The sequence below is a fragment of the Diorhabda sublineata genome, chromosome 5 (genome assembly GCF_026230105.1).
Source record: "Diorhabda sublineata isolate icDioSubl1.1 chromosome 5, icDioSubl1.1, whole genome shotgun sequence".
NCBI classification, from domain to species: domain Eukaryota; kingdom Metazoa; phylum Arthropoda; class Insecta; order Coleoptera; family Chrysomelidae; genus Diorhabda; species Diorhabda sublineata.
Window position 1 is genome coordinate 262402 of NC_079478.1, and position 21502 is coordinate 283903.

At 32.5% G+C, this 21502-nt stretch overlaps 2 protein-coding genes across 4 annotated transcripts in view; one reads left to right on the forward strand and one right to left on the reverse strand.

Annotated features, from left to right (window-relative positions):
• The window catches only part of LOC130443851 (ephrin-A4), a 425869-nt gene that overhangs the window by 132604 nt on the left and 271763 nt on the right, over nucleotides 1-21502 (reverse strand). The gene's annotated exons all lie outside the window — the stretch shown is intronic.
• LOC130443852 (mpv17-like protein) lies at nucleotides 6739-21032 on the forward strand. Its single transcript, XM_056778721.1, has 3 exons — nucleotides 6739-6745; nucleotides 18765-18983; nucleotides 20613-21032. Exons 2-3 carry the CDS (start codon nucleotides 18789-18791, stop codon nucleotides 20961-20963), a joined length of 546 nt encoding a protein of 181 aa, XP_056634699.1. The 5' UTR covers nucleotides 6739-6745; nucleotides 18765-18788; the 3' UTR covers nucleotides 20964-21032.

Below are 21502 nucleotides of genomic sequence, written 5' to 3' on the forward strand. Positions count from 1 at the left end.
AACCACCAATTTTACAGTGAATTAATAGAGCGGAACTACTCTCCTCAACTTCAAACACATTTTACTATTGGAAATAATTATTATACCGCCAACGGAAAGAAATTGTTTTTTTCTTTCTTCCGGCGAATATACTCTTTTCTTTAAAGAGGAAAATATATTTTTCTCCAAATATTGAATTTTCATTATAAATTCTTCAATCTTTCGTATTTAACGTAAGGAGAAACTCCAAAGGAAATTCTTATATCAACTTTGAATTGATATTTTGTATGTTGAGTATTAAAAAAAATAAATTACCAATCGATTTTTCATAGTTTCGAAAGAATAAAGTTAGAAGATTTTATTTTAATATTTTAACAAATCGAATAAGAATTGCAGTTTATTGTGTTGTATGTAACATGTCATAAAAGCGAATACAAAAATAATAAAAACTATGAAAAAAATGAGAATACTCCATCAACACCATCTCTTGTGCTTAGGTGGATTGTTGCAATTTAAAAAAAGTGATTTGAGCCAACAATTCATACATAAAAACCCTCTGTAGGTGACAAAAGTTAACAACTGCAATGAAGCATTCATTAGAAGAAGGAAGATACTAAAGATTATGGTGCAGGTACTTTAGCTGCTTTCCAAAACTGTGGGTACTGAAGAGAAGGCAATCCCATTAAGTAATTAATTCAAGAAGGCAGTATTTAAAAAAAAATGGATGTTTGGTGTACTGTATCTTATGAGGAACAGATTTGCCACATTAAAAACACGTTACTCTACAAAAAAAAAATAGGTTTTTTCAAAAAATCCCGGAGTATACTTGATTTTTCGAAGTTTATAAATTATGGTATGAATTATTTTTTTGTCCAGCAGGGCGAAACCTCAGAAAATAAAAATTGGAATCTAATATTTTTTATATCTTACAATAATCGTTTCTCTTATTCGGGAACACACTGTATATAAAGAGCAAATTAGGCAATTGCTTACTTACGAAAATTTAAAAATTAATTGAAAACAATAATTTTTATAGTTTCCCTTTTTCAGTTGAGCCCATAATATTTTAGAGCACACAATTTATCAAGCAGTAATAGATGTTGATAACACACAACATACAGACAACAATAAAATTAATTTCATTATAAGAAAAAATTAAATTTAAATATTTATAGCATTTAGGAATCTCTACTTCTTGAAACGTCATTGCCATGAAAAGCAATTATTATTGTTCGACAACGGTATCAATTATCTCATCCGTTTTACTCATACATTACTCTTCTTTGATATCTTGCCGAACACATTTTTTCCATTTACCAGTTGAGGAGACCGTATTTAACGTTTGTGTCAGATATTTAACACCATTCGGTTGTATTTTTCGTTGGTACTTCTCTTTCCTCTTTCACCCAAATCAACTCAACTGAATTAACTGTGATAAGCTCAAAGTACTTTCACCATTTCGTTACTCCGGTAAAAAGCTTTAATTTTTCACAGAGATTCACTACATAATGTGATATAGTAGTATATAGTGTGGATGTAGTACTATAATTCAAAGCTGATATTATTTATTTATATCTATCTGATTCAATACTACGCTAGAAATTATAAACCAATTCACCCATAAACTCTGTTTTTCGGTTTTACTTAATATGGTTGTGGTAAAAAGTTTTTGAAATGTTATCAAACTCATGAAACTCCTTGATGTTTCCAAAAGATGTAGCTATGAATAGAGAAAAGGGCTAGGTTAGGTTAGGTTTTTCGTATAATTATCAAATTCGGTAGAGTAGTACTTCTAAATAGTAAAAATATCAGAAAGCTATGAATCATTTTACAAATTGATATACCCCAGGTGGTGCCAGTTGGTTTCCAGCTGTCAGTGGAAGTATAATAACATACAACCATAAATATGAACAAGTTTACAAATTTATCAATATTATATCACTTTTAGGAGAAGATCTGTATGCCGGTTCCCTATTGAAATTACAAGGAATTATCTTTCTTGAGTTTAGGCAGCGGATAAATGAAACAAGATTACGTTAGTTGTACATTATACAGAAACCGTATACGTTAAACACAAATTAAACCCTTAACGAATATTTTGAAAGCATTCCAAAAGATTATTCTCTTCAAGCTTTGGAAGCTTCGGATACATAAGTGGATTGATGTAAGTGGTGGTTATTACTTTCAACATAAATAAAATCATTGCCCTCGTAATATAATGAATAAGAGCGTTAACTTTTTTTTCAGTTCTTACATATTTAAAATCTGTAATCTTTGTAGGCATAGCAAAATCTATGAACTGATATTTGGCTCATCTAATTGGTGAGCCTACTGAGCTCTAATCTATTTGAAGAAAATATCTGAATAAAAGAGAATTTTCATGTTGATATTTTCCTTTCGTTTAAATTTTCCTCAATACTTAATTTACTACAGAAACCAATAAACACAGCTATTTATGAAAATACTCATTAACTAAAGCATTGAACGAAATTCTTTTTATGAACCACAGCACAGTTGATATCTGATGTTAGCGTTGGCAAATATTAATACAATACGGGCTACATCAGCCCTTTTCACCGTATACATCGTCAGTAAGGTGCGTCCCGCGAGGTCAAAACTCCGAACCCCCTTCAACAACCCGCCGCATATCCTTTCTTAGGCCCTTTTCATTTTCACGCACACAGCGATATTAAAAGCTGTGGCGTTAACGAGCTTGGGGGGTGTAAAAAGTAAGTTAAGAGGTGTCGGCGGATAGGGACAAGCCCGTGAATAAAGCCAGGAGAAGAGTATTGCGTGTGTAGGTAGTGTTGTGGGACGAAGTGGGGAATGAAGAGAAGTGTTGAGGAACCCTTTGACAGCGCGACAGAGGATGTGATTTGGAGTATCTAACGTACGACAATTATATGAGTAGCGTGTTGTTTGTGTGGTGTGCGTCTACAGTGGCGGATTTGCGAGGAAGGTTTCTAGGGTACTTCTCCTAATCCGAAGATTCAATGATGAAATTTGCCGTTACTTATATACACGTACATTTGAACTTCTACCTAGAAATAACCATTGTTCAAATGAGTTTCTCAATTTAATTGATGATATATACAATTAATAGAAAGTACAATACAGAGAAATATCTTACAAACTATTCGATAACTTGGAGAAATTTTTTCCCTGAGTGAAAAATAGAGCGATTTGTCATCCACAGCTGGTGTGTAGGAAGGAAGTGAAAGTTCCCAGATGGTTTAGGTATGATGAAGGAACAATAAGTAGATAAAATATACCGAAATGCTGTACTTTAACCAAATAAATACAAGAGTCGAAGAAATGATTGAAATTGATTGACTGAAATCTTGTTAAAGCTGGAATTGGGCTATGATATTGTTCAGCATATGACGTGTTGCTTTATTTCAAGGTATACGAGGGTTGTCTGAAAAGTATCTGACCTAACAAAGATACAAGACATTTTTTCCATAATCATTTTTTATTCCCCCTTCCAAATAATGAGCGTTCAAGTATAAGAACGTCCTCGTCTGAAGAAATCTCTCACTTGCAAGTGAACTTTGAGGTTAAGAAACAACAAAATCGAAGCGCAGTTTGTGAATTTTAGCTATGACGACCACCGAAGTGTGATAAGGTTCGTTGTACTGATAGTGAAGCACATTTTTTTTTTTCAAGCGCGGTCGCTTTTTGCAACTTCTCTCTTAACCTATCAAGCAATGATGCTTAATACTATACAACTATTGTTGCTTCACCTTCTATGTATACAAAAAAAAGTAGCCATCACTTTTCCGACCGATAAAACCGTCTTTGCTTTTTTCGAAACAAGTTCGCTCTTTCCAATTTTCTTTCTTGACTATTTTTTGTTTTAGGAGTGTGGTGGTGGATCCAGGTTTCATCTTAAGTCATAAATTGACAAAAAAATCCGACATGTGTCATGAGTCCTGGGACATATTTATTCGAATACGCTTTTGGTCCAAAACGCAGCACCTAACGCGTGTATATTTATATTAAATAGGGAATTAATTAAATTAATTAAATGAGAATTGTGAAATTGTAAATTCCTTTTGTTCAAAAACAACCTTCAAAACGACAATAAGACCAAGACAATATGTTATATTGTTGCAAATAACTTTTTGTTTATATAGTCAGCATATAGAAACAAACTTCCTTTTTAATGACAATAAGCCACCTTAAACTTTTTCTATCTCCATTACAGGGTGGACTCGCGGGTATCAAGTTTCCCAACATTGTCGACGTGCGAAATACTTGGTACAAGATTCGGTTACCGGGACGAACAAAATAAAAAGAGAACGACGTAAAAAAAAATAAAGAAGAGTTCCGTGTCACCTCAGGTAGGCTTCACAGCGATACTTTGATGTGCCACTCACTCTTTTTATGGGGTGAGAAGGTATTTGTATGAATACGAGTGGTTTCCATTGCAGATTCGTCGTATGAGGTGCACCTTTAGTCACCATATTTTAATTAATGCTAACGTCTACACGATAAAAAAAAATGCTGCTACATTTGATACGTGATGATAGAAATTAAACTTTTTCTTCAGTTTATTTGAGAGTGTATGATAATAAATAGACAGGATTATAGTGCAGAAAAGAAGTTAATATTGTACTTTTAATTTTAATTCCAAGAATCTTTTCTCGATCAATTTCACCGAAAATACGATTTTAGGTTTTTCCATATAGTCATCACCGTATTCACCAGATCTAGCCACCAGCGACTTTTTTCTATTTTCTAACTTCTCTTGCAGAAGAGAGATTTTCATCAAACAAGGACGTCATAGCATACGTAAACGCCTATTTTGAGGAGAAAGACGACAAATATGTGTATCTATAGACTGAAAAAGATACTAGGTTGGAAAATAGAAATGATTAAGGAAAAAAATGTCTTGTTGTTTCAGATGAGATACTCTTAAGGAAATACTCGTATGCAAGATGTTTCACTTGGATGCCTTTATTTTCCACTGGGTTTAATTAATTTTTTTGACTACAAAAACGGAACGAAGTAGACTGATAACATATATATATATATATATATATATATATATATATATATATATATATATATATATATATATATATATATATATATATAATGCGCAAATGAGTTGTAAGTAATTCCTTGAACATTAATCCTTTTGTGTTGATCGTCAGCATTATTCTGTTTAATAATATAGAATTATCAATAAATTTTCTAAAAGTGCAAAAAGCGTATTATATCTATTTAATTGACGTATAATAGTCGTTTGATAGCTTTACCCAGAAAGTTTTCCGGGAATTTAGAAAATTGCTAATTTCATAGATTTTGATGTTCCCTTTTCGAATTTCAACTTTGCCACTTCGTACTTTTTCCACTCGCGATGCCATATTGTAAAAAGCTAAGCGGCTAAAAGCAGTTTTTTGACTATATCTCCTTTTTGACTCGTTTTACGATAAGTAATGTTATATGCAGAGTGAAACTGAAGACAATCGTCTACAATTTTTCACATAAAGTTTCACATATAGTTTTGGCGTACGAGCACCGTATAGTTTACTCAACACGCGTTTTGGTCATTACTCATTATCAAGTAGATTTCAGGTATTGTCGGTAAACCTTGAGCAATAACAAATGCTGAAAAATTGACTCATAGAGATATGTTACCGGAAATGTATGATATCTAGAAATTGTATACAAATCCTAGGAAATTTATATAATTCCGAAGCTATCTAGGAAATGTATAAAATATTGTTTCAAAAACTATTTAATATATAAATGTAATGTATATACAGTAATAGTTTATAATTCCATTATCGTATTAGGGGATGTATGAAAATGTTTTCTTTAATGAAACACGTTGTTAAAATGATTAAAATAATTTTTATTAAAGCACTCGTTGAGACAACAACATTCAAGTAACAGTCCTATCGTGAAATATAATAATCTTCATATTATCTTACTAATTAAAGCTTCGAAAATCAAGTATCTAGGAACTTTTAACCATAAAAATTCTATATATACTTTTGAGCATGTTTGTATGTCATCGGATAAGGTGGTATGAACATGAGTCACAAGTATTGATTTTGTAGTTTAATTTTCTAAATAACGATTCTCATCGTAAAATGTGTCGAAAAGGATACATTGTCAAAAAACAGATTTTACGCGTCATTTTTCCAATATAGTGCCGCGAACTGCAAAAATACGAAAGGACAAAGTTGAAATTCGGAAAAAGCACATCAAAATCTATATAATTACCAATTTTGAAAACTCCCGAAAAACTTTCCACGTAACCTCTATGTTTCGAAACAAATGACCGTTATAGATAAAGATAAAGACTATTTAGAAATTTATTTTTATGCGGTGTTTTAAAAATATAAAGTTGTTTCACACATTACATTGTAACTTTTGTACCAAACATCAGATCCTCATAACAAATTTTACAGCTTTTGGATTTTAGTGAGAAAAAATAAATTCTGTCTTCGTACGGCGTTCATCAGACAGAAAACATGGTAGTAGTCGGTATGTAGTGATATGCAAAAAAGATAATGTTTATAAATTAATATATATTAACTGGTTAATGTGTACGTTTACAGTGGAATTATACCATAAATCAAATGAGTTTACTGCACAACATCATTTGCTTGTAAATATTTTTAAATTATTCATAAATAAAGTGTACATTATGCATTTGAGATTCAAGTAAAATTCATTTTGAATTCCATTAAATTTGACCTGAAATTATTGATCTTTCGTTGAATTGTGCAGTTTTGGTAAAAGTTTACTGGTAAGTTAACCAATTTCTTCATTAACAGCTAAGTTTGAATTTCTGGAAACGTTGGCGATATTCATACACTGAATACACTGTCACTACACCAACACTGCACCAACACTCACAATTACTTCAGTCTCTGAAGACGATAACTTGGTTGTCGAAACGCACGTCAGACAGTATAATTGTGAGTGTTGGTGTGGTGGAAATATTGAAAGGAGTATGTTTGTAACATTACGTTTAATTCAATAATGCGATAATGTGAAAAAGTGTGAAAAAGAATAATCGATTATTTTTTATTTCTCGAGTAGTATTCGTTACGCTATGATGAATGCCGAAAACGACTTTTAAACGGATTTCCGCGTTTTAAACGTGATCAGATGTCTTGAAGATCCTATTGCTTAGTCTATTTCTAAAGTTGGAGCTGCTATGAAGCAATTCATAGGATTTTTAAGACGTTTTCTGACTTATTGAAAAACTTCAAAAGGTGCTTACTATCGCACGTGTAAGACACGTCGCTGGACCCAATTAAAAACCGAAGTGATTGTACCGAAGTTTTTAAAAACAAGGTTCGTACAATAAACTATATATTTTGTTTATAATATTACTACGTTTTATAGTACTCCACTTACTGGACAAACCAATCGATCAGTTTTATTGTCGCAGTCGATTGAATTAGTTGAAGCACTAGTGACGTGTTCGGAAAACGCCAAGTCAATTTAATCAGAAGTTTCACGTTCATCGAACTAGGAAAAGCTGTAGCATAATTTTAAGTAATATTGCAACAATGAATTTTCATCTCACACACAAGTTGTTAGCTACCGGACGTTTCTCAATATCTAAATTTCAATGCAATGTTATAAAGAATAAACAATTTTTTCATGTTAAAGCCATTGCATAAATTAAGGATCACCTCGTAATTTGGATATATTTTCGAAATTTTTTTGGTCGCTTTTTGTTTTCTCATTGTAACACAGTTTACTAATTGATTACTTGAAGTGAAAAGTATTTGTTGATCAAAGTCTATTAATACTAATGAAAATGGACAATTGTAATTTGATTTCGAACTAATGGAACTGAACAATTCTACTTTGCTATAGTCTCAGTTAGAAAAAAAGACAAGTGTTTCCTTCTCTAGCAGAAAAAACATCTTGAGACGAAAGTATATCATGGATTCGTTTTTAAATCACATTCTATGGGATACTTTCTCAGGAACATCTGGCATTCTGCTGGATTAAATATAGTCAAACGAATATATATCAACTGATAGTAAAATCTGCATATACCAAATAATCGTAAGACATATGCAGAGGAAACTCTAGCGCACACAACAAAAACGAAGAACATGATGAGGGCAGCAATGGAAACATTGAAAGCTTAAGAGATCAAATAAGAAGCAAAACTATAAGAGAAGATCTGAAATTTCAGGATATAGTACGATTAACGAGATTGAGATGACGTCATTTGAGAGACCACGGTAGAATGATGAAAGATCGATGAGACAAATGAGCAAAGGATGAAAAACCAACTTGAAGGAGACCTCCTAGCTGACTCCTCAAGAAATGGCCCGAAAGCTGGACATCTACTTCTCAAGAGGTTGATTAGTAGAAGAAAAGAGAAAAGAAGAAAAGAGGAAAGAAGGAACAAGATTTTATTTGGAGGTCACTTTTGACATAATGATTGAATATTAGTATTCCATTGAATTGAATCAACATTATTTTTCTACTCCCATACTACAATTAGTGTTTCAAATATGCACTACTACCACTTTAATGATATTCTTTAAGATACAAGGTACAATTTTACTAATACTAATAAATATATGTGAAAATGTCCAATTTCATCAAATATTATAGACCAAGTCACAAGGGCCACAATAGTATATTTCATTAGGAGTCTCAAAATAAGGATTTCTCCGTGAGTGCGTGAAAAATCCTCGTGAGAGGCGAAGCCGAATATGAAACGTCATGTAAGCATACTTATCTGAAAATAACGCAATTTCCATAGCAATATTTTGTTATCTGTCACTTTAATTCATGTTCGTTTTTAAAAAATTGTTTTTAGACGACGCCATCTGAAAGTTGTTCGTTCTGTATTCATTTACATACCGAAAGTTGCGTTTTGAGTGTTCCACATGTACTGAAAGTGACAGTTCCGAACTGCAAAACACTGCTCTGGAGTAGACAGCTTTGTAACTCTAGCCTCTTCAATGTTGACAGTTCCACTTCGATGATTTTGCTTAACCTTAAATTTTTAATTTTCTGAAACTATTTGTTTTACCCGAAGTTTTGTCTAAATTAATGAATGATGATGAAAAACAAAACATCAGCGATGAAGAGTTACTCGAATCCACGCCACCTTTATTCACCGAATGCGGCCGTTCTTAATTCGTTGCCTGATAATCTCGTGCGTAAGGAACGAGTCACCGACTCGTCTGTTGTCGTCTCGCAATTTTCAGACTCGTCGCACTTTCAGAAAAATATAATGAAAATTTTTAATTGCCAGTAAAGTCGGCTAAAGCACACGAAAAAATTTACTAAGGATTGGAAATACAAAAATAAGGTTAGCAGCTTTTCAGTTATCTAAAAAAATTAAATCGCCAAATATACATGGAAAAATTATTCAATTTTAAAATTTAAACTATCAAACATATAGTGGAGACATCCAAATTGTTCCAAAATGTTTATTTTGTAACTTGCATAATTTAAATAAATAATACTTCAATTATAACTAACAATTTTCTCATAAGTTTAATAAATTTTAAGAATATCGCATGCAACTTGCATTTAATGGCTATTAAGACACTCGTATCAATTACTTTACTCGTCAAGGCTCGTGCCGTAACTTCCATAAATCGTGTTTCAATAGCTATCATTAGGGTTGCCATCCGTCCGGGTTTCCCCGAATTTGTCCTAGTTTAGAGGGCATCCGGGGAGCGTCCGGGGAAGGTTTCATTTGTAGACCGGGTTTTTAAATAAAAAAAATTTAAAAAAAATTGTGTCGCCCGCGAGTCACGCACTATATATGCTCGCACACCACGATCAACCGACGAACCAAGTATATTCACCGTTCCCCCACCTCTCCCGTCGTGGTAGCCACGGTTCGTCGTTCGTTCGTTCGAATTCGCGACGCGCTTCCCGCACTCCGCAGCGACGGTTTGACGAATGCAGACATCGCGTCGTTCCAGTTAAGCGGGTGGTAAGCAAAGAATATTTTTCTTAAATATCGTAGTTTAATTTTTACAGGTAGTGCGACACTGCTCTTCTGAATGCTATCCACATTTCGATTATACATATGAAAATAAGTCTATCTATTTTTGTAACCTTTTTACAGGAACAGATTAGGCTGAAATTGCATAAATTATGCATTGCATTATTTAATGATAGCCTATCATTAAATGCTCATTGCATAATATACTATTAATTGACAATTTATCGTGATCAGTTGTCAATATTCCCGTGGTCATCCTAATCGTAATGTGATAGTTGTAGATAAATATGTTGTCAAAATATAATTTTTAAGTGTAAAAATAAGTGTGAATATATAGGTATTTAAATAGTTCCTCTGCTGCTAATTTACAAAAAAAATGCTTAGAATATAGATAATATTTGATTTTTGTCAATACTAACAATAAAAGGATTAAAAAAGAACTCGATTGCTGATTAGAAACTAATGTTTTTTTTTGCTATCTCATTTCAACACCACGAGGTCATAATATGGTTTCCAAAAGAATGTACTATACATCATTATTCAATAGACAAGTGTGCGTATTGTCAGTCAGTAGAATAGGATAGTTTGTATTCGTTAATGAATTTGATTTCATCCAGCTAATGCCACTTCACTTGCAAAGTTAACACATTTTCTAAATAGAATTATATGTTAAATTGAAACGTTTCAATCATAAAGAGGTTTCACATAAACAGTATTTTTTTGTTTTAAATTTTTTAATGAACAGCTGTTATTTTAAACGTCATGCTGAAATAACATTCCTTTCTGTTTGAAAAGCAGCTAGCTCGATTCCAATTTTTATTTCGTCCGTCCTTGTTTTCCTCCGCCTCTTCTTTGACTACTTCAACTCGCCGCATTAATTTATTTCTTCTGTTTTCCATTTTTCCTTTCGCGTTACGGTCTCTGCTGCACTGTACGTTAAAGTGCAAATGTGAGGGTTGAATTATATCAGAGGCGGGTGGATTATTCTTTTCCTATATTTCTAGGGATTAGTCTGTAATACGGGGGTTGCTACTAATATTTTTGGCTTCGGCAACACTCAAACACCAACATCAAATACAAGATTCTATCTATTATGTGCGATTAAAATTCAATTTTAAATTTTCAATTGTTTTCCATAAGTAACTGAAACATATTTCTTCAATTTAGCACTCGATCATTTCCAGCAAATATGGGACTAAACATGAATTTTATTTCGGTGGCTTGAGGTCTATATCACTACAACCTCCATTCTTCAAAGTCATCCATGAAGTATATCACCTTGGAGGCTGAATCCTTTAGGTAGTTATTTGCCAGTAGCTTTCCTAAGTCTTGTGGTGTGAGTAGTAAGTTTCCCAAAATGATATTCCAAGTTTGAAAATAGGTTTACAATTTTTATCTTTCAAAAATTATTAGGAAAAACTAATTTCAGTTAGATGTCAGGGGTCGAATTTTTGAGGCTATAGTTACCACAAAATTTGAATGTTTACTCTTCTTTCAATAGACAACACTTTTTGATCATTTCCACTTAATATACGACGAAATACATCCATGCAAGATTGAAAACAACCTTATTATCCTGTAATTATGGGTAACTTTGTAAGCGATCAATTTTCATATAATTATATTGGCAGAGGGAGCGAAGTTTCGTTATCAGCGCGAAGTTTAAAGTTTTCTTTTTCGCGGGGATATTAAATTTCTCATATACCCCAAGAAACAAATATTAGCCAGGAATTGTCGATTGAAATAAATGACTCCTCCCATTTCATGGTTACTCAGTCACAAATACTTTTCCAAATCAGAAAATCTTTTATCTTAATAATAAACAAACTGTACGAGTCGAATGGGAACCAAATTGTACATTTCTTGTATAAAGTTTTATACATATTTTCATATGGTATTATCAGTAATCATTTCTTACCTAGGATATCTCGTATTTATTGTGTTGTAATGTGTTTATTCTAGACCAAAGCCAACAGGGTTATAGTTAACACAGATAATTTACATTACGAGTACGGAGACTGCAACTACTAAACGGATTCTTAAAACAACCGAGATGAAGACATTACGCTCAATCACAGGGAAAACACTAAGAGACAGAATAAGGAGCAATGACATCAGACGAATGTGTGACGTTCCGGATATAGTGAGATGGGCCAGAACTAGAAGAAGAGCATGGAGAGATCATGTCAATAGAATGAACAACGATCGACTGGCGAAAATCGCAAAGTAAGAGAGACCCAATACAAGTAGACCGCCTGGAAGACCACCAAAGCGCTGGTATGAGAGCTGGTCCTCGCAGTCACAACTTAGGCTGCCTCTTTAAAAACACAAGACACAGTCTTAAAATAAGAAGAAGAAGAAGACCACCAAGGGTGACAAATAAATCCTATTATTAAACATATCTTCAGATTTAAATAGTCTCTAACCCATATTCAACTGATCATCGAAAAATTCTAATGAAATGACAATTTTGTCAATGGAGTGAAACGGAGGGAGGGAACATGTCTATAGCTAACATCTTAATATACTCCATATGAAAGAAAAATATACAATAGTTGCACGATTTCCTTTTTAACAGCTAATAATGTCTAAAAGCTGCTAAATCCCTCTTATATTTCTCTATGTCCCATGAAGTAGCTTCTAAAGAGAAATAATCTATTTTAATGGGTCAATTATCTACAGCCGATTGGTGCCCAAATTCACTTGTGTAATTATTCCTGAAAAACATTAGTATTAAGGTTTGAACTAAGAAATTGAATCTTCCCAACAAGGATCGTCTTTAACAAGGAATGGATTAAGACGCCCTGTTATTGTTCCGTTCGTTTCAGTATCCTTCGTCAGGTTATAATCGGTATAGATGAATCGATCGAACAAGATTTAGAGGATCTAGGAGTCACGTTTCCGGAATTTCGAATAATGATGTATATAAAATCTCGCAATTTCTTATTTAGAATGATTGAATGAATGTTACGTTTACCGCACAATCAATTCTAGGGCATTAAATAAAAAGAAGAAACTAGATGCTTCAGGTAGGTTGTTAATTGATGAAATTAATAAATGAATTAAGGGGACTTAATTTGCTGATTCAAACACATGTGGTTGAAATTAAAACCTCAAGCAGAAACGTATAGTATGAGAACCCACGGGCGAAACCATGTAATGTATCATTGTTAAATTATACGATTCCGACTATAAGAGGTAATAACAGAAGAAAGTGTAGTAACTTCGTGGGAGGTTATTTTCACTGTGTCTAAAAAAGGAAGTCGGTATCATAGAAACACATCTGGTTGTATTTTATAACCTGTATCATAGCAGTCAAAAATTTTCTCCGTCATCTATTCTCCCAAAAATGAAACGAACGTGTCGGAGTTGTCTGGCAATCGGCTCAACGCTTGTGGCGGTTCTTTGGCAGGAACAGCTTTTCACTTGTTACGTTGCTGTTTCTCTTCACACTACACATAGGCAGCTGTTTTGATTATTTTACAATGCTCACTGAAATTGCTATGCAGTGGGTGGTTGTTAGTTAACCAACTACCAGAGTTGAACGGTTTTATTTTGTACGACAAATCAACATTCCGAACAAGTATATTAGGTGGGCTGATAAGTTGGTAGATTCAAACATAAATGGTGGTTCTGATATGATTTCCAGGTAGACACAACCTTCAATAGACACGTGTATAAATTTGACAGCTGTCGTATTATTAGTTTGTGAGTTATGGTATTTTGAGCGAAGCTGCTTTTCTTAGTTTGAAACAATGGATAAAAAATAATATCTTGGGTTGATAAAGCATTGCTTTTTGTCAAAAAAAAAAATACTATTTAAGAAGATAAATATATTCGACTTTTGCTCCAGAAAAATCAATCGATGAGAATTGGTTTGCTAAGTTTCAACGAGGTGATGTGAGTTGTGGTTGCCCCAAAGAGGTAGTCACCGGCGAAAACATAAAAAAATTCCACAGAATAATATCTGAAAACCGTAGAGTTGAGACCCTAAATATATCAAAGGAACGTGTTGGACATATCGTGAATGAATATTTGAGCAAGGGAAAGCTCAAAGTGGCTGCCGCGTAAGCTCAAAATCGACTGAAAAGAAATGATTCCGAGCAGTTCAATCGCAATAAACCCGAATTTTCGCGTCGATATGTGATAAAGGCTGAAAAAGTGCTGTTTTATCAAGACAATACACCGTGTCACAAATCAATTAACACGATGTCAAAATTGCGTGGATTGGAATCTGCCCACTGTGACTTTTTCCTATTCTCAGACAAAAGGATGCTTGCTGTACGGAAGTTTGGCCTCGATCAATAGGTTATTGCCAAAACTGAAAGCTATTTTGATGGTAAAGATAAATCGTACTATAAAAGAAAGCTTTTTTGTATGCTCGAGATGTAGAGGTATTTTTATAAATAAAAAAATGTGTGTTTGACGACAAATTTAGCGATGAACAGCATGCGTTTTTAAATAATACACTTTGTGGTACCCTGTATAAAATTATACAGCAATGAATTGTTACAGAGCCTCAAAAGATGAGAAAATTGTCATGTTGTAATTATACTGTCAAAAAAATCCCGTCCTCTGAATCTAGTTGGCACATTCTCTACCTTTGTGTACACTTTCTACGCGTGGGTTGAATTTCACCAACGGCATAACGATTATAAAGAATGTTTTTGCATGACCAATTTTCTATATCATTACAAAGAAATATCCACTGCTTTTTATTCCGTTGAGCAAAACAAAATTAATGAAAAAAGATAATTTTTTCAAAATTATATAGCTCCACGTCAATTTACGATCATTTTTATGAATGATAAGATATTGAGACCGTTTACGTAATCAATCATTGCATTCAGATTACCATTAATGAGTACTGTTATTTGCGGAACTGATTTGGAAACATTTTGATTGAATAAGGAATAAATTGAAAGCTCCACTATAATGTTTTTCTTAAACAAAATTTTCGGACAAAAATTGCCGAAAATAGCATCATCTTGTTAATTCTTTTGATTATGGCTCTTATTTTTTCTATTTCAGTTTAACATGCCTTGATGACTCTGGTCATTGGTACAGAAACAAAAAATATGAAAATAACTTAGAGGATTACAATAAAACTATGCATAAATTATATTGGATTATATTTTCTGGTAGCTGAGCTGAAGAGCTCCAAGACTTTTTCGATATCTGTCGGGGATTTTAGTGTTGTTTAGGGTTCACTATGTTAACTAGTTTGTGGAAGAGTATTAATTAATTAATAAATGTTTGAAAAAATTACCTTGGTTGATGTATAATATCAGCTAATATCGCACATACCTGAAATGAAAATGATTGTTATTTAATATGATACATTCATTGAAAACCATCAGGGTTACACGATCCAGAGTCGGAAGAAACCTTTGATTTTAAGTTGGACATATTTGTTGCGAATGAAATGGAATTTTATTTCTTGAAACCCGTAACTCCAACCTACCAAACTATTTTTTATGTACAAAGATATGTCGCGCGCGGGGTCATTGAAAAACTCATAAACAATGGAATATCACCATTAATAACATTATTTTCTTTAATTTGCTTCTTTATTTTTTTGTTTGTGAGACCTACTAATACTACTATAAAATTTAAATATAATTTTATCTCTAAAACTCAAATTTTCTTGTGCAATAGTAGACACATCCTTTCAAATCCAATTAATGAAAGTCGTACAACACTAATCTATTGCATTATTAAATTTTAAATGTATCCGCAATCTGGTAACACATGTTAATACGAATCTCCGGTACTTGAACACCTGAAATCCTTTGCAAACTTGACAAACATTCACTGTATTTTATGTTGAAAAAAATTCACTTCAGCCACAATAATTAATTGAAATTTGAAAAGTGAAAATGAAGGTTTTTTTTTTGCATAAATAAGTACATACTTTTGATGTTTGATATTAAATCTTTTACATTTGACACTCACTATATGTTGCAGGAATATAAACGTGTGAGAAATAAAAATCGATTCAAGATGCTCGCGGTCAAAATCTGTAGCTTCAATTTTTTTTCTGATTACAGTATCTCAAAGCTATTAGTCTTAGCATTATAATTAGTGGTCTATGTAGTTATAGAGTTATTTTTTTGGCAAAGAAAAAAATACAAGTTTTAATTCATCATAATAATAATAATTTATTTGAAATTAATATTTAGTGTCTGGCCGTAATAACAATTGATTTTTCATGAACCTAATAAGTTTCTTTGATGGCATCAGTGAGTCGTTTTGAGGTCAAATTTCGTGGCTGGTGCAAAATTTCTAGCCCGTATTTTTCTCTTAAATTTATCCCTTAAATGCTCGATAGAAGTCTATAGCGACAATTTCGACATCCTGTAAATACTACCGTATGGAACCAGAGAAATGTGGGCGGCTAGAGTCCTATTAGGATGAAGTTTATAATTTTTTTTGCAATCTTTTCTACTTCTACTTCTACGACGTAGGTCGAAACGTCATATTTTTATCTTTCTTTAAAAGAAATTAATTTTCGATTAGAAGAGACTTATTAAATCAAGACGATTTGGGAACATAAACATATTAAAAGGTCTAAGAAATAAGAAATTAACGTAATTAAAAATTTACACTCGTCACTTATTTTAAGATGCCCTTGAAACTATCATAAACATAGTTCGAAAATATTAGGGGTTTCACCTCTGAATAAAAGGTAAACAGCTTGTATAAACCTTTATTTTAACACCCCAAAACTTGTCTCAAAACCTACTTGCCGCGAGGTGTCTGCGACTACGGATATTCCAAGGTCAAAAAACCGATTGTTCATAAATTTTTTGCAAATATCTCATTTCTCATGGGTTTTATACTATATGCACCCTATTCATTATTAATATTGTAAAGGATTGATTGATTGATTATAGCTTTTGTTCAAACGTTCAATTATTTTTCAATTCTAATCTTATTTATACTAATTACTTCAGAATCAACTGAGAAAAGAAGAATTAAATTTTTAATTATTGTTTTCATTGAAAAATACCATTTCATACGTAGGTATATTCTTGGACGTTGAAATTTGAAAAATAAAAACTAATTCTAATTTCAAATTTTTTCCTTTTTCTTAATTATAGTCTTTTTGTCGTTGTGAAATTTCAAATTCGTCTCTGTTCTCGCCGTCAACAACATTTGTCTTCAGTTCTTTCTCCCTTTCGGTGGCAAGAGTAATATCTTCATTTATATCACTTTGATATGGTGAAGCATTGAGATAATCTTGCCCATTACACAGGCCGTATGCTAAAGAGCACTGCAACCTTGCTTTTCTTATTATTAGTATCAATGAGATTAGAATTAAGAAATATTTAAAGTATTTTCCTATTACTAATTATTATAAGGTAATCCTTACTAATACAATAAATGTGAATGTAAGTCTGTTTGTTACGCTTTCACGCCAAATCTACTTAACCGATCATCATAAAACTTTGTACATATATTCTTGGAGGTATTAGAAATAACATACGCGATACTTTTTGCAAAAAAAATATTTTTTACGAGATATAAAACAATTTTTTGTTGAAAATCTCAAAATTTAGCTTCTTCAAGGACATCTAGCATTCCAATAATGAAGTTTCAGTCATTATATATGCAGAATACTATTTGAGGTTAGGTGTTATTTCTGTGGTTACATTATTTTAGATTTTACTCTTTGGTTATCATTCTTACTATGTTTTTCAAAAATGTCTCAGATGCAAATGTTCCGTTCATCAAAAGTTGCACGAAATAAGGAATCTTCGGCTGACGCATAGCTGAGAAGACAATAGCAAGCAGACAGCGACAAAGTGTTTTGAGAACAGCTGAAACTCTTTTTCAGGTACGAATTCGTTCAGATAGACAAACTACGATATGAGAGCGATAGAAACGCCAGAACAATCGCAGGCGAGTAGAATTCATAATGCAGAAATGCAGACCACGCGTCGTCGAAATTTCATGCGTAATAATACTTTGATTGTTGAAACAGTTGGAATGTTGCAATAAAGTTTCACTTCCATCACTTAGTGAACCAGAAGAGCTTTTCAAAATTTTATTTCTAAGTGTTACAGATGAGTCTTTCAATGCTTTCAATGCTTTCAATCATATTGATTTATTTCTATTGTGACGATCTCTTTTCCTTATTTAATGGCTTCAGTGCGAGTAAAGCCACGGGTAAAAGCTAGTATTTTATAAAAAAAAATACAAGTTATGTAGATTTTATATATTTATTAATAGATTATAACTTTATAAAGCGTGTTTTTAATCGAGACTACCTATTAAAGATCTAAATAGTTCGGAACTACCCTCTATCTCGAAATTGGTTAAAGATATGGCAAAATTGAAATTTAAATTGTCAAAATAAACATTTATACAACTTTATGGTCTCACATCTCATATTTTGAGATACTCACCCTCATTTGACTATTATTACTGGACTAACAATTTGTTGCTAGGTTACCGGGAGGAAAAGTGAGTTTTGCGCGGGCGCGGCAATGGAATCTAACCGGAAGAGAACAAGGCACTACATTTTTGTCCCGCCTATAGGGGTTGAAAAATGAACTTTTCATCCCACAGTAAGACAAAAGAGGTGTTTGCCACAGGGTTCCATTTCAAATTATTGGTCACAATGATGTTGTGACGTCATCTTTGATTTATACATAAAAAGTTTTCTGACATTTGATTCCGTTTTTTCGACAAACGTTTGAACATTTGATAGACTTTCGCTGCTTCATCATAACCGTCAAAGTGACGGATTACTTCGAAATGTTTAACCTTAAATACTTATTCGAAATTGATTATTGTTAAATTATAGAAATATTTTTAGTACCATGCTATACCATTTATAAAGATGGCGAACAATTTTGTGAATAATATAAAAAAAATTATATCAAGAAATAGACTTATGCTGGTGCAATCCATTGAGGTAACTGCGTTAATGAGTGCTGGAGATTTAATTACTCAAACAATAATAGATGGAAAATCTCTCAATGAAATTAATTTCAAAAGAACTATAAAGTTTGGTTCGCTAGGCGCATTTATAGTGGTAAGTACAACATCAAATTTTCAAAATGTTTGACAAATTGATAAATTATAAAAATCAAATCAGTAGAGATAAAAGTCGAGTTTAGTAGTGAATAAAATTCTGTAGTGACGAATAACTTAATTAACGAAGATTGGTAAAGGTTATGTCTTATATTCGAACTATCACTTAGAAAATTACAGAATATAATTCTAAGGTAAGGAATAATTGTATATCCAAGTTATTTAGCGTGCGTTGCACAAACTTTTGATAATACATGGATAACGCTATATCTTAAAATATACGAGAAAACTTTTTCAGGAAAATGATTTTATTTGTGTTCAAAGTAGTCACCATATACATCAACGAATTTGTGTAACCTAATTTTCCACAACTTAAAAGCTTCAAGCCAGTTATCATTTGAATAAACCCTAATAGAAGGTTTTCTTCACTTGTTCGAGGGTTTGTGTGACGTTATAAATAAAAATTGGGAAGATTTGAGGTAACAATGACCTCCGTTGACCACAGCACACCGATAAGCATGACTATAGTTTATTAAAGATCATTTGGACTGCGAAAAACAGTCACACAATCACATTTTACCTATTTGGCAGACTGATTTGAATAAAAAGTAACGCATAATTTATTATTGTTTGCATCAACAGTGAACCGAAAAATTTCCGAAACAAGAAAAGTTTGATTTCATTATATGAATTTTCAAAAGAATAACCTATTATATAGACTGATTATGCTTATCCCAGGTTAATTCAAACTGTTCAGAAGGTTCTAATGGATCTTTCAATTTCATGATTGAAAATGTCGCAAATACCCAAGTAGAACTTTTTCGTTATTTATCTTATATCCTTCGTTAAATAATGTGTCAAAATTCTCGTGAGTGAGTGAAACTGAGTGAAGTGAAATTTTAATGATGCTTAGTGTTAAGAGATACGATGAGGACTCGACACGAGATATATACATAATTGATTGAAATTTATCCAGATCGTGAACATATCTCTGAATCCGAGAAGAATAAGAACGAAATATAGACTGAGTAGGCTTTCATGGTGTAGCTGAGCTTCGCTTCCCAAAATGCAAAAAATAGAAAAAAAAAACAGATAATTTTGAAGATAATAAGTGTTTATCTAGTCATGAGGAATCTTAGTCTATAACTATTCACTAAATCATGCATTAACACTTCATTATAATATCAAATTATTTACTGATTTCCCGAAGCCTAATTTAAATAGTATTATCCCATTGCAGAAATTTCATTTACTGGAAATCTCTAGGTATTCGTAAACAAATGAATAGGCTTTATTTTCAATAAAAACAGTCACAACATAATGTAAACAGGTAACAAAAAATAGGTAAACAGATCTAATACAAATTAGCCAGCGCATCAGCGAAATAAAACAGGGCCGGCTTCACAGTCCATATCAATGGTCGAGTTCGTAACACGTTTCAGTTGAGGTTGATTCGATACGACAAAGGCTTGTTATAAATATCATATTTTACCTTGGGGATTGACCCAGAAATTGATTGTAAATTGTACAATACTGTTCATTGTAGATATATAAATATTGTGGCTTAATAATTTTTTTCTATTTCAACATTTTTGTCTATTGCTTTTCTTGACGCATATTTTCATTTTAGGGTCCAAGTACGTCAGCATGGTACAAATTTTTAGCTAGGACCGTCAACGCGAAAGATCCTTATGCACCGATTAAAAAAATGCTGATTGATCAACTTATTTTTGCACCTGGAATGTTACCGATTGTCATGACGGCTGTGGAAATGTACGTAAATAGTTTTACTTGGGAACACACAAAGCAGCAAATAAGAGATAAATATTTTGACATTCTTATTACTAATTACCAAGTATGGCCTCTTGTACAATTCGTAAATTTTAAGTTTATGCCGCTTCGTTACCAAGTATTGCTTGCACAAACTGTTGGTTTATTCTGGAATTCGTATTTATCTTGGAAAACAGTTAGTAAAGTGTAAAATCACATAACTATTATTTAAGTGTGAATATTTATTATCAATAAATCACAACCAACTCAAATCAGAAAAGTCTTTCACTTAACCATTCCTTTCTCTAAACTTGTTATGATGCCTACGACGTTATGACTATTTGCTTCTATATCAAACATACGGATTATAGTATGCTTATCTTTAGAGTTTTTTTGAACTATGATCTTAGATCAACTAGATCATAGATCAACTAGATCACATTTCAGCTGATTGAGGATCCTAGCCCAGAACGACAACGACCAACACGCAATTAATCTACTAAAAATCAGAACGTCTCCGGGTCCTGACCTTATTACAACGAAACTTCTCCAACAACTACCTAAAAAGCCGGTACAATGATAATATTCATTTATAATGCAATTGCTGAAATAATCCTCATACCTAAACCTGGGAAACCGGATGAAGAAGTTACTTCCTGTAGACCAATCAATTTAATTCTAATACTATCTAATTAAAACTTCTAAAAACCACAATAAAACCAATTTTTAATGAAAGCCAAGTTATTCCGA

Bases quoted from the DNA above. Each gene is read 5' to 3' on its own strand.
- LOC130443852 (XM_056778721.1), top strand. From the start codon at position 18,789: ATGGCGAACAATTTTGTGAATAATATAAAAAAAATTATATCAAGAAAT. The intron at 18,984-20,612 runs GTAAGTACAACA...TTTTCATTTTAG, and splicing joins CGCTAGGCGCATTTATAGTG to GGTCCAAGTACGTCAGCATG.